This window comes from Nannospalax galili, unplaced genomic scaffold (genome assembly GCF_000622305.1).
Source record: "Nannospalax galili isolate Female #2095 unplaced genomic scaffold, S.galili_v1.0 scaffold18, whole genome shotgun sequence".
In the NCBI taxonomy this organism is placed as follows: Eukaryota; Metazoa; Chordata; class Mammalia; order Rodentia; family Spalacidae; genus Nannospalax; species Nannospalax galili.
Window position 1 is genome coordinate 7017867 of NW_008346548.1, and position 12179 is coordinate 7030045.

Here is a 12179-nt window from a genome sequence, read left to right on the forward strand (position 1 = left end):
GAAAAACAAATACTTTGAAATGAAAAGGAAGTTTACTGTATTTTCTTAGGTGGACTCATCTACCACAACTAACATCCCCATAAATTTTAACTAGGTAAGCAGTGAAATAGTAATGCCTTTGATGACCTTATTAGATAAGGTAAATGGAAATAAAACAAATAAATTTGAAAGTTCAATAATTTCTGATTGGTTGGTGGTCAAATTTCAGCTCCTTTTGTTTAGCTACTGAAATTATATATTTCATTTCATTTATAATGAAAAATATACTAGTATATTTTATAATTTCAAGCTTAAAGAGATAAATTTATACACATCGAAAATTTTGTTAAAAGAACTACTGGAGTCTTTTGTCTTTAAGCTATGACATCTTGAATTATTTGAATAATCACAGGAATAAATACAATTAAATATAATACTGATAGAACTGTAAAAGGTAGTAGATTTTGTTAACTTTCTGTGGATAACAAAATAAAAATATCTGCTAAAATAGACAAAACTTGTACTGGAGAGATCACTTAGTGGTTGAGAGAACTGGCTGCTTTTACATAGGACCCCAGTTTGGTTTCCGGCACCCATGTAGCAGCTAACGGCTATCTATAACTACAGTTCCAGGGGAGCCGAAGCTTCCTTCTGGCCTCCACAGACATTGCTTGGATATGGTGTACTTACATACTGGCAAACACTCATGAACAGAAACTGAAAATAAAATAAATTAAAAAATTAAAAGATAAAATTCTTTGATTAGCAAAGAAATTTATGCATCAATCCCTTTTATCTCTTAAATTTAACAGTCATATTCTGTAATCATCTGGGGCATTCATGGAATGAGGAGTAACTTAACTAATGGTTAAGTCTAGAAATAAAGCAATTTGGAAACATTAAAAAAAAAAAAATTCTGAGCCATGTTCCAATATGCCATCTGCTTTGGATGATAAATAAGTGAAGACAGGAAAGGCTCCAAGGACACACAGGAACTTTATCACTTACGGGGTCAGGTCCTCACTTTATCATTTCTGTAGCAACTCTAAAAAAACCCTACTTCCTGTCCCCTGAACAATCTCCCCTCACATACATTTAATCCAGTCTGGAGAGGGATGTCAACATATGAATGTGTTCATTAACTTCCTCAAAATACACACAGCTGCTTTTAGTTCTTCTGTCATGTGTAAATGTGACCTTGGAGTCCACGCATTAGATTTATACTGCCCGTATTATAACTCTCTGGTACACGACACATGACACAGAACCTCCTCGCCCCAAAGTTAAGTAGATAGCCTCTCCCAACAAATCAGTGAGTAGCTACATCTAAGATCTCATTCCTGACTCGTGGCTTTCCTTGGACATGCCCTCCTAAAGGGAAGTTTTCCTGCCCACAATCATCCAACTTCTGTGTACCAGTAATGCAACAGGAGATCCTATCTAGACGACAGTCCCCCAGATCTTTCTTGAGAAAAACACTAATTTTTATGATTCAAGCACTGGCTGCATTAAAAGCAACATTCCAGAAGAAACCTGGAAGACCACAGAGTTATTTCAGAATAACAACATTCCTCAAATTCATCCTTCTTGCCACATTTCCTGTGCTCTGCACGATACTCAGCAAATGCATGGTCATCATTGAACAGCTCGTCCCTGACTTTCAGCAACAGAAGACAACAGGTACAACTGTTGTTCTAGTCTTCAAGCCCAGATGCAGGAGAGGTACCCACCATAAGGAATCATCTGAGTGCCTTAAGTCCACCATCTCACACACAAACTAGCACTGTAAGCAGCTCTGGCTATGGGTCTACTAGCTGCACCAGTGAATCTTTCTTAAACTTAATCCAATTCCACAAACATTTATTAGTTATGAACACTAGTTATATAACTTACTAGCTTTGTAATTTTGGAACAAGTTATCTAGTATCTTCACACTTTAATTTTCTTATTGATAAAATTTTATCTTCTGCCTACAAAATAAGGCCTTTGAAGTATACAGTGGCATATAGAAATTGTTCAATGAACAAAACGGTCAGAGACATCTAAACCATATTATTTGCAACTGAGAGCAAACAATAACAACAATCAAAATCAATAAATAGTGGCAGCAAGTACTAATGTATGGGTACCTTTTTTCTTTGAGACAAAGTCTCACTACAAATAGCCTAGGCTGACCTTGAACTTGCAATCTTCCTGCCTCAGCCTCCAGAGTACGACTATGTCCAACTATTATTTGGGTGCTTACCAATGTGCCAGACACCATACTAAGGACTTTGCAGTTATCACATTTACCCTACGTAGCAGTCCCAAGCAATGGGTTCAATTATTGCTCCTACTTTGCAAAGAGGAAAAAGGAAACATAAGGTGATCAAGTAATGAGCCCAAGCCTATACAGCTAATACGTGGAAAAGAAAGACCAGAGGGAGTGCAGAAGTACAGTAAGTGACATCAGACCTCCTAGCAAAAGAGTTTAAGGAGACTGATTTAGAATGAACCCCAACATAATCCATTGTGACTTCTAGAGGCTCATCTCCATTATCTAAGAGTTATTACATTAAGACAGAGCAGTAAATTTATAAGAACTACTAAGGGTATTTAAGCAGTCTAAATGGGGTGAATAGAGATAAAAGTGCTCTGGAATGCAGAGCTGACATTCCACTATATATTGTAGATTCTAAGAAACAATGTCCATTCCTACCTTTCTCAAGCTACTATGGAAATCCTGCCTGCAAACCCAAGATGAACTTGAGAAGAAATGGACAGACAACCAACTTTAAAAAAATAATCAGCTCTGAGGAGAGGTGGGAAGGCATAAAATTATCCTGACACATTGTGGCACCTTCTAAGAAGATACCAGTGATTCATGCCTCTTTGCATTCATATTATTTTTTTCTTTTTTAAGTCTTTTTGAGACGGGGGTCTCTTTGTAGCCACAGCTGTCCTAGAACTCTCTATGTAGACCAGGCTGGCTTTGATCTCACAGAGCTCTGCCTGCCTCTGCTGGGATTAAAGGCATGCACCACCATGCCTAGTTGCATTCATATTCTTAATGCAGTACCTTCCCACACTGAATAGGACTGACGTGTATAACTAACCAGGTACTGCAAAAGTAAAAGTGTGTGACTTCTAAGGCTAGGATATAAAAAACACACGGTTTCCACCTTGCTCTCTCTCTCCAGGATCACTTGATATAAGGTAAGCCAGCTAACAGGATGTGAAACACTCAAGCAGCACTATGGGAGGTCCAATGTTGAATGGAAAGTTATCCTGCATTCAGTCAATAGGCATTTGCTAACCACTTAAGTGAGCCAGTCTGGAAGTAGAACTTCCAGCCCCAGGGAAGCCTCTTCAAGCTCCACATAGGTAACTGCATCCTACATCATCCAGATTCTCATCTACTTAGGCTGCTTCTCAATTCCTGACCCACAGAAGCAATGCTTGATGATGCTTACCGTGCTTTAAGTTGTTAAACTTTGGGATAACTTAGCACAGTAGGCAATGAATACATTCATATACATCAAAAAACTTAAATGCCACTAAGAGTTTACATCAAAGTCCTAGGAGAACACATTGACCAAGCCCTTCTATGATACTAAGGTGTATTTCTAACAAGACAAAGATTAGACTAAATGAACAATTATTTCTCCCTGAATTGCTTTTTCAAAAATTAATTATTTTTCTGAGAAGAGTAAGTAGTGTGTATCAGATATGGACTCTTAGCCCAGAATGGTACAGAACTACATAGCCTAGGCTGGTCTTGAATTCTCAGTAATCATCCTGCCTCAGCTTCCCAAATGCGGTGCCACGAACACCCAGCTTGTAAATTTTTGTAAGTAAGAGTCCATATCTGATACACACTTTTTTTTTCCAGCACTTGGGAAGCTGAGGCAGGATGATTACTGAGAATTCAAGACCAGCCTAGGCTATATAGTTCTGTACCATTCTGGGCTAAGAGTAAGGCTCTGTCTCAGAAAACAAAACAAGACTAGATGTGGCGGTACACTTGTTTCCTACCAGTACTTGAGAGGGAGAAGTAGTCATATTTCTGAGTTTGAGGCCAGCTTAGTTTATGTAAGTAATTCAAAAAAAGAAAAAAAGGAATACTGGGCTACAGAGATGGCTCAGAAGTTAAGAGCTCATACTGTTCATGCAGGAGACCAGACTCTGCACCCACTTCTGGTAGCTCACAACTGCCTGTAACTCTAGCTCTAGGGAATGAGATACCTCTGCCCCCACAAACACCTATACTCACAAACACATGCTCCCACACAGACACGTACACATAATTAAGAATAAAATCTATTAAAATGATTTGAGGCTGAGGAGATGGCATAGTGATTGAAGTGCTTGCTGTGCAACCAAGAGTACCAGAGTTCAAATTCCCAAACCCACATAAATGCAGTGGGCATGGTGGCTTGCCTGCAATTCCAGCCTTGGAAAGTGGAGATGGAATTCCAAAACAAGCTGGCTACAGAGAGTAATGTAATAGGTGAGCTCTAGGTTTGATTGAGAGACCCTGCCTCAAAGATAAGGTGAAAGAGCAATAAAGGAGGTGTCTTAACATCAGTCAGGGACCTCTGTAATCATGCTGAAAAGAAGACACTGATGAAAAGAAAACCCTCCTCAGCAACATATCATTAGCTCTTTCCATATTTTTCCTAGAAAAAGATGTGATACAAGATACCAAGGAAGCCCTCAGCCACTGCAAAATCTGAAATAAAATTTAGATGCCTATGACTCAGCCCATTTACCAGGATTCATGGGCAGCCTACCAGAGAGACTGCTTATAGTTGATCTGCTGTCAGCAGAGAGGTCTCAAGGCCTGGAAGCTCAGAGGTGGGGCACATTTTATTTAAGAGGCTTTATTGTTCTGGGTAGAGAACAGAAGGAGATATGGTCATAGGTAATAGTATTTTCATCATTTTTCAAAGTTTAAATGTCTAACTTAGGAATAATGAATAAAAATCATCCAAATAAAAGCAAGTAATTTCAGGTAAGAAACCAAAACCCAAGAAACACTTGAGTAATATCCAGAAGAATGCCCAGCAGGCCATTTATCAGCTTAATTAAGAAGATTTTAAATTATTGTGGAAGCGGCAGAAATACCAAGGTAACATTTTTGACTTACTAGGATAGATTATGCTTCATACAGAAACAATTTTCTGGAAGTGATGTCTACCACTCTCTGCTCTGGTAAAAGCTGTAACTAAGCTTTTTTAATACTTAAAGTAATTTCCTTAGTGATATTTAGTATAAAAACCTTGTAACTACTTACTCTTCTCAGAATAAGTAAGGCTTAAACAAAGGTATTTTCAAAGCACACATCAGAATAAAAACCCCAAACCTTGAACAAAACTTTAATGGTCAAAAATAAGGAATTAATTATGGTAAAGTCTTAGAAAAATCATTCAATACTGTTTAGTAATATATAATATGCATTTATAGCCATATATCTTCAGATTCAACATAGCATAAGCCCATTTCTCTGCCTACTCATATACAGACTAAGATACAAAATAATGTTACCTGTAGCTATCTCTGGAAGCAAGATTACAGGTTTTTATTTTTTTATTTTATTTTTGGAACAGGGTCTCTCTGTAGACCCAGTGCCTAGAAGTTTCTATATAGGCCAGGTTGGCCTGGAACTCACAGAGACTGGCCTGCCTCTGCCTCCTGAGTGCTGGGATTAAAGGTGTGTGCCACCACACCCAGCAAGAACACAACTTTTTATTTCCTAAAATAACTACTTAAGTGGAGAAAAAATCTCTGCTTTAAAAAAAGACACTCATAATTTTCTGAAATCCTACATGTGTTTAGATTAAGATAAAGAAAACCAGAAAGGACAAGATTAGAAAAAGGCAATACCAGTGAGGGTATAGTGGGCGAATTCTTTAACTAGCTGGGGAGGGGATAAGAAACAGTAACTCCAGGTTGGAGAGGTGGCTCAGCAATTAAGAGCACTTACTGCTCTTGCCGAGCACCTGGATACAGTTCCCAGCACTCATGTGACAGCTAATACCTGTCTGTAACTTCAGTTCCAGGGGATCTGATGCCCTCTTCTGGCCTCCACAGGCACTGCATGCACATGGTACACTTTCATACATGCAGGCAAAACACTCATACACATATAATAAAATTAAATAAAATGAAACAGAAACTCTCACATTTTAGAAAAGTACACACCCAATGAACAGAGGCACAAAACATAGGCAAAATATAAGTAATGAGAGAAATCATTCTGGATTCAATTTTACCTAATTGGAAAGAAACGGCAAGGTAAGAGGAATTTGGGGTAAAAATAGGAGTAAGGAAACCATGCACTATGGCTAAAACTGAACCAGACTTCAGAGAAGTAAATTTAGAGAACAGCAAGCTTTTTTGTCAAGACTTTTCAAAGGAGCTAAAAACTGATAAATGGAAAATTTAAAACAACCCCAAACCTTTAACAAGAAATAATTTCATTGCTAAGGGAGAAGAATGAACTACAACTTTTCTCTGATGAGTTCATTAAAAAAAAAAAAAACGTAACTTTTAAAAGGACATATGTTCAAAGAATAGAAAATAACAATATAAACCTGTTAAGGACAGGCCAGAACTGGTTTAAATCAGAAACAGCAAGAGCTTTCAAGGGAAGATCCAGAAGTCCAGCCCTGACTAGGTAAAATGACAGAGATGACAGACCTTATTCAACTCTTATCATGATTCCCTTTTCTGTTAGAAGGGTTTTCAACCTGGAAAGGATAACAAAAAACCTAATAAACAAAATGTAGCTCAAAGAATGAAAGGGCAAGCCATACATTTTGAATGTCTTTAAGCTCAGAATCTATAGTAGAAAGAAACAAATTTAAATGGACACCAGAATTAATTTAATAAATATTTAGGAACTAGAAAATGCCCCAAGTCTTAACTATTTATTACGAGGCCTCCTGAAACAAAACAAAATCCAAATCAATCAGAAAGATGGATATTAAACTTATTTTTTTTTAAACTGGAAAAAAGGCTGACAGATTTTTTTGACAATAACAAAGCATTTCCCAAGGGTTTTGTTAAGTTTCACCCATACATGACTATTACAAGGTTTATAATTAAGCAAATGAAGAGAGGCAACCAACTACTGAGACCACTAGAGGGGTTATCACCAGTAGGCCCCACCAGGTCCCCATTTTATCAGTTACTGGGCAAAGACAAACCATCTCTAGTGGGCCCTGCTTTGTCTCTTTTGATATATTTTACTCCTGAGTTGAATGCCAGCAAAAAATTAGGTAATAAATTAACTGTGCAAATGATATAGAACTGCAAAGAAAACCTAACACCTTTCCACTTTAGAACATATCCATGAATGCAGTTTAAAATCTTTATTAGTACTGAGAGATATTTTTAAGTATTTGGTTGGTTTGTCAAAATCTCATATAGGATTACTGAACAGAAGACAGTACAGAGTAATTAACTTTCAGAATGAAAAGAAGAATAAACTTTGTAATAAAGATACTCATTTTTGGCAATAGGAAGCTTCTAGTTACTGAATGTTTATACTCATCATGCAACAGATAATCACCACTTAGTAGGTAATAAAGAGATAAGCTAAACAACAACATGACCACTAGATAAAGAGATAAGTCTATATCCATTTGACTAAAATCTTGAACAGATAAAGAAGAAAACAACTGCTCTTGTTACACACATCTCACATTTAACTCATCTGATATTAGATTTAATGATCGCAGAAGTAGTTTGTACTTGATTTGATGGTTCAGAGAAAAGATCCCAAATGCAGTGACTGAGATGATCTGCTGAAGGTGTGGAGAAAAATCCCTCTAAAACACACACGGGGTGGGGGTGGGGGATATATACACTGATAGTCCTATATAAAATATTCAAGAGGTTCTTAAATCATTCAGAGTCATGATCAACTAGAATGCTTCTAGATACTGAAGCTTTTGTTTATTTTTTGGTCTTTTTGAGACAGGGTCTCCCTATAGCCCCAGCTGGCCTGAAACTCACTGTGTAGACGAGGCTGGCCTTGAACTCACAGAGATCCACCTGCCTCTGCCTCCAGGGTGCTGGGATTAGAGGACTGTGCCTCCATGTGCAGTTGACATTGAAGTGTTTAAAAAACTTTATTTTTATTTTATGTGTATGAGTATACTGCCTACATGTATGTAAGCATACCCGTGTAGTGCAATGTCCAAGGAGGCCAGAAAAGAGCATCAGATTCCCCTGGAACTGGAGTTATCAACAGTTGTTAGCTACCATGGGGGTGTGGGGAATCAAACCCAGTCCTCTACAAGAGCAGTCAGTACTCGTCAACCACTGAGCCATCTCTCCAGCCCTGATACTGAAGTATTAATATATATATGGTTTTAATGGAGGTGGGGTAACTAAGCATCCACCTCCCCATCCCCTGGTCTAATTCAAGAGAATGTTCTTCACATACAATATTTTGGTATAGTTATCAACATGTTTTATAAGATTTAAAACTTCCCCCCCAAAAATTAGAATATTTCAAAAAATGTACACAAGCTCCATAATAGTTTTTTTTAATGCCTACATAAAAATGGAGATTCCACAATATATTTAAACAATTTCCTACTACTGGCCATCCAAAAGTTTGGTTCTCCTATTTTCATATAGATCAAATTTTGGACTCAGAGATGGCTCAGTGGGTAAAAGTGGTTGCTGCCAAGGCTGATGACTCGAGTTTGATTTCCAGAACCCACATGGTAGAAGGAGAGAAACAGTTCCTGCAAATTCTCTGACCTCAACACATGTGCTGTGGCATGCATACCCCATCCACAACCCTACAAAAGTAGCTAATGAGTAATGAACAGTGAGTTCAGATTCTCATTGAGAACAAAATTGCCATCAAATTTTATTATACACTTTGTTGTTACATATTATTATGTAGCCTATTTCTGTTTGCAGTGGCCTTTTCTTCTATTACATGCACCATGAAATTAAAGCTCTAAACTCAGATTAATGAATTAAAAGTATGAACATATATGGTAAGATTTTCTAATGAGTTTTTAATCAGTGCCTCTGCAATGGCAATCTGAACACTGAACACAGCAGGAGGACAGAGTAGTGGAAACATACACTATCTTACCCATTTTCAAGAAAGGTGAGAAACTAGGACTACAAAATTTTTTAGTCTAAAGTTTTTGGAGCAGCTATTGGGTAAGAACTATATATCCCTAAAACAACAATGGGATGTTAAGCTTCAATCTAGATTAGAAAATCTACTTTGTTTTTCCAGAATCAACAACAGAGAGAATTGGTCAAGAATTCCATCTATAAGAAGACATAGATACCTGGAAGCCATTTAATAGCTTTGGCTAGTGCAGAAATGACTTACAATATGGACAGAATCTAGACCAATGACTTTTACTCAACCTTGCATGAAAGAGCTACTGTTTTATAATGCAAACAAGCTCACAAGTGGTCCTGTGTCCTGGGTACCTGACTTTGATCCCTAGGGACCCCACTCTGCCCTCCACCCAAGATAGTAAATGAATGTGGGAGTGTTTGAATTAGCATACCAAGACACTGTGTATGAGATATTTTAGGCCTAGGGAATCAAAGATTCTCTGATAAGGTAAGAGTGGATCCAAGTTTGTAGTTCCCCAATTCATGCTGGACAAACTGTTTGAATCAAAGTTAGGTGTGAGGCCTGGCTCATGGAGAGATCTGAAGAAACAATCTCAGACTTTGGGTCCACTCTTGGCTTTTAAAACTAACACTAAGAGGCTGGGCGTGGTGGCGCACGACTTTAATCCCAGCACTCGGGAGGCAGAGGCAGGTGGATTTCTGAGTTCAAGGCCAGCCTGGTCTACAGAGTAAGTTCCAGGACAGCTGGGGCTACAGGGAAACCCTGTCTCAAAAAGACCAAAAGAAAAAAAAACTAACATTAAGAGTCAGACTGTTTATTCAGGTACAAACATAATGTGGTTTAGCAGTGTCACATTGTGGTGTCCCATGTGAGAAAGAGAGATGCTCTATACCAAACTCACAGGTCAGCAGTCAGAGAAGACCTTAGGAAAAAGGGAAACATGGAATGTCTTAATCACACAGTGTAAGTTGTATGACATCGAGCATAAGGCTTCCATTGATAACTTGTGCCACAGCACTAACACATGGATAGGTACCCGGAAAAGTCCTGAGGAAAATGAGACTTATTGGTCGTTCTGTCACATACGAGGTTAAGTGACAAGTACAAGCCTTCTCATAGCTTACATGGGTGTCCTTTAATAAGTCTTTAGTCACCTTTTGCTTTTATCTCCTTTACTAGGCTTGAACTGCAAGAACTGCGGTCAAACTTTTCATCTTTGTGTTTTCACTATGGGGATCTCTGTCTCCTAAATCTTGTGTGCATGCACAGCAATGAATGAATTTACTTAAAGGAACTGGAACTAAAGTGTCATCAAGGCAAATTTGTAAACCTCTGAAATTTGCTATTCAGAAGTATTTTCCTGATATTCCAAACATAGGAATCTTGGGGAAAAAACTGATGACCAATTAAGCAACTACTTAGAATAATTCAATTGAAGTGTTTAACTCTTAGAACCAAATTAAAATAGTTATAATGCCTTATCAAGAGAAAAAAGGTATACTTCCTAAGAAATGTCTTAGAGAACCTCATGGACCCCCTGCCTAACTCTCCTGTCTTCCATGGGAAGCTCCCTTCCCTGGGGAAAAAGGCAATTGAAAGAAACTAACTTAGAATAGTGTGCCTGGCTTGGAAAGTTGCTGGGGTCAGTAAGGCCAGCTTGTTCTACCTTGCATCTTCGAGTCTTTCTCTGCGATTCCAAACTCTTTTGCTAATTTTGTTTCTGTGTCATCACGCTGCTTTTGAATTCACTCTCCAGTTAAAATGACATGGCTAGGTTAAAAAGAGCTAGTATTCTGATAATTGCCTTTTTTCCAAGTTCTTTTAGGTGTTACTGTTTTCTGTGTTCCAAGGTCTCTAAATTATGAGCACTTAATTGAAGATTACATGTGGTAAATTATGTGGTTTTTCTAATGCAGTCAGTCCTCTTTAAAAGAGGAATTCACCTTGTGCACTATCGTGCTAGCATGCCATACAATATAAATAAAAAGGGGTCAAGGGGAACATTTAAGGGGATTTTGGCTTAGTGGCAAGTGCCTTTACCCACTGAGCCATCTAGCTAGTCCATAATTCTCATTTCAATATATATTCCAAAATAGGGGTGGTCAACCTTTTGACATGAAGTTGTCACCTACAAATGTACTGGGCAATGTTCATAGCTATTCTGGGAAGCATGTGACCTAGAGAGTACAGGTTAGACATGCCTGGTCTAAAGCAATTCTAGTAAGTCCCCTGGTAACTAGGTCAGTAAGAAAATATATTAGTTTAGGACCAGGGACTACTTCATATTGTGAATGACTAATCTAAAATACTTGGTTAGTGATGTATTGTTTATCAGTAATTCATTTAACTGGTCTTTTTTGTTTATTTGTTTTGTCTCACTGAAACAGGTTCTCCTTGTAGCCCCAGCTGGCCTGGAACTCAATATGCAGATCAGGCTAGGCTGGCCTCAAACTGACTGACAGGAAGTTAATAAGAGGAATAATAGTTGAAGTCAGAATAAAATAGAGAAATCCAGGGGCTGGAAGATGGGATTAAAGGTGTGTGCTCCCACACCCAGCTCTAACTACAATCTTTGTTCCAAACAGGTCATAGCTTAAAATTTTTTTAAACATTTATTTTCATTTTATATATACGAGTATTTTGCCCATATTTTTTAAATGCAATACCCAAAGGCCAAAAAAGGGCATTGGATACCCTGGAACTGGAGTTATAGATGTCTGTTAGTCATCATGTGGGCACTGGGAACTGAACCTGGGTTTTCTGCATGAGCAACCAGTGCTCTTAACCACTGAACCATCTCTCCAGCTCCAGTCATAGCATTTTTTAAAACTAATTTTATTTAATTGATTTAATTTTATTGTTTTGAGATAGGGTCTCAACATGTAGCCCGGGCTAGCCTGGAACTTGTTATGTAGACCAGGCTGGCCTCAACCTCACAATCTGCCTATCTCTGCTTCCTGAGTGCTAGAATTAAAGATGTGTATGCTTTGTATAACTGTATTAATTCAACAGTGAACCTAAAAATTTTATAGCCACTTTTGAAAGAGATGTATCTTTGTTCTGGAAACTGTTACTATTGAGTATGTTAAAGCTG

The 12179-nt window shown here is 38.0% G+C and overlaps 1 protein-coding gene across 3 annotated transcripts in view; it reads right to left on the reverse strand.

Annotated features, from left to right (window-relative positions):
* The window catches only part of Gsk3b (glycogen synthase kinase 3 beta), a 197566-nt gene that overhangs the window by 5442 nt on the left and 179945 nt on the right, over positions 1-12179 (reverse strand). The window contains exon 12 of one of the 3 annotated variants that reach the window (XM_029568233.1): positions 9903-10007. The exons of the other annotated variants lie outside the window; for them this stretch is intronic. Coding sequence (XP_029424093.1) covers positions 9997-10007 — 11 coding nt within the window. The 3' untranslated portion in view covers positions 9903-9996. Of the gene's footprint in view, positions 1-9902; positions 10008-12179 lie in introns of those variants that run through there. 3 annotated transcript variants of the gene reach the window in all.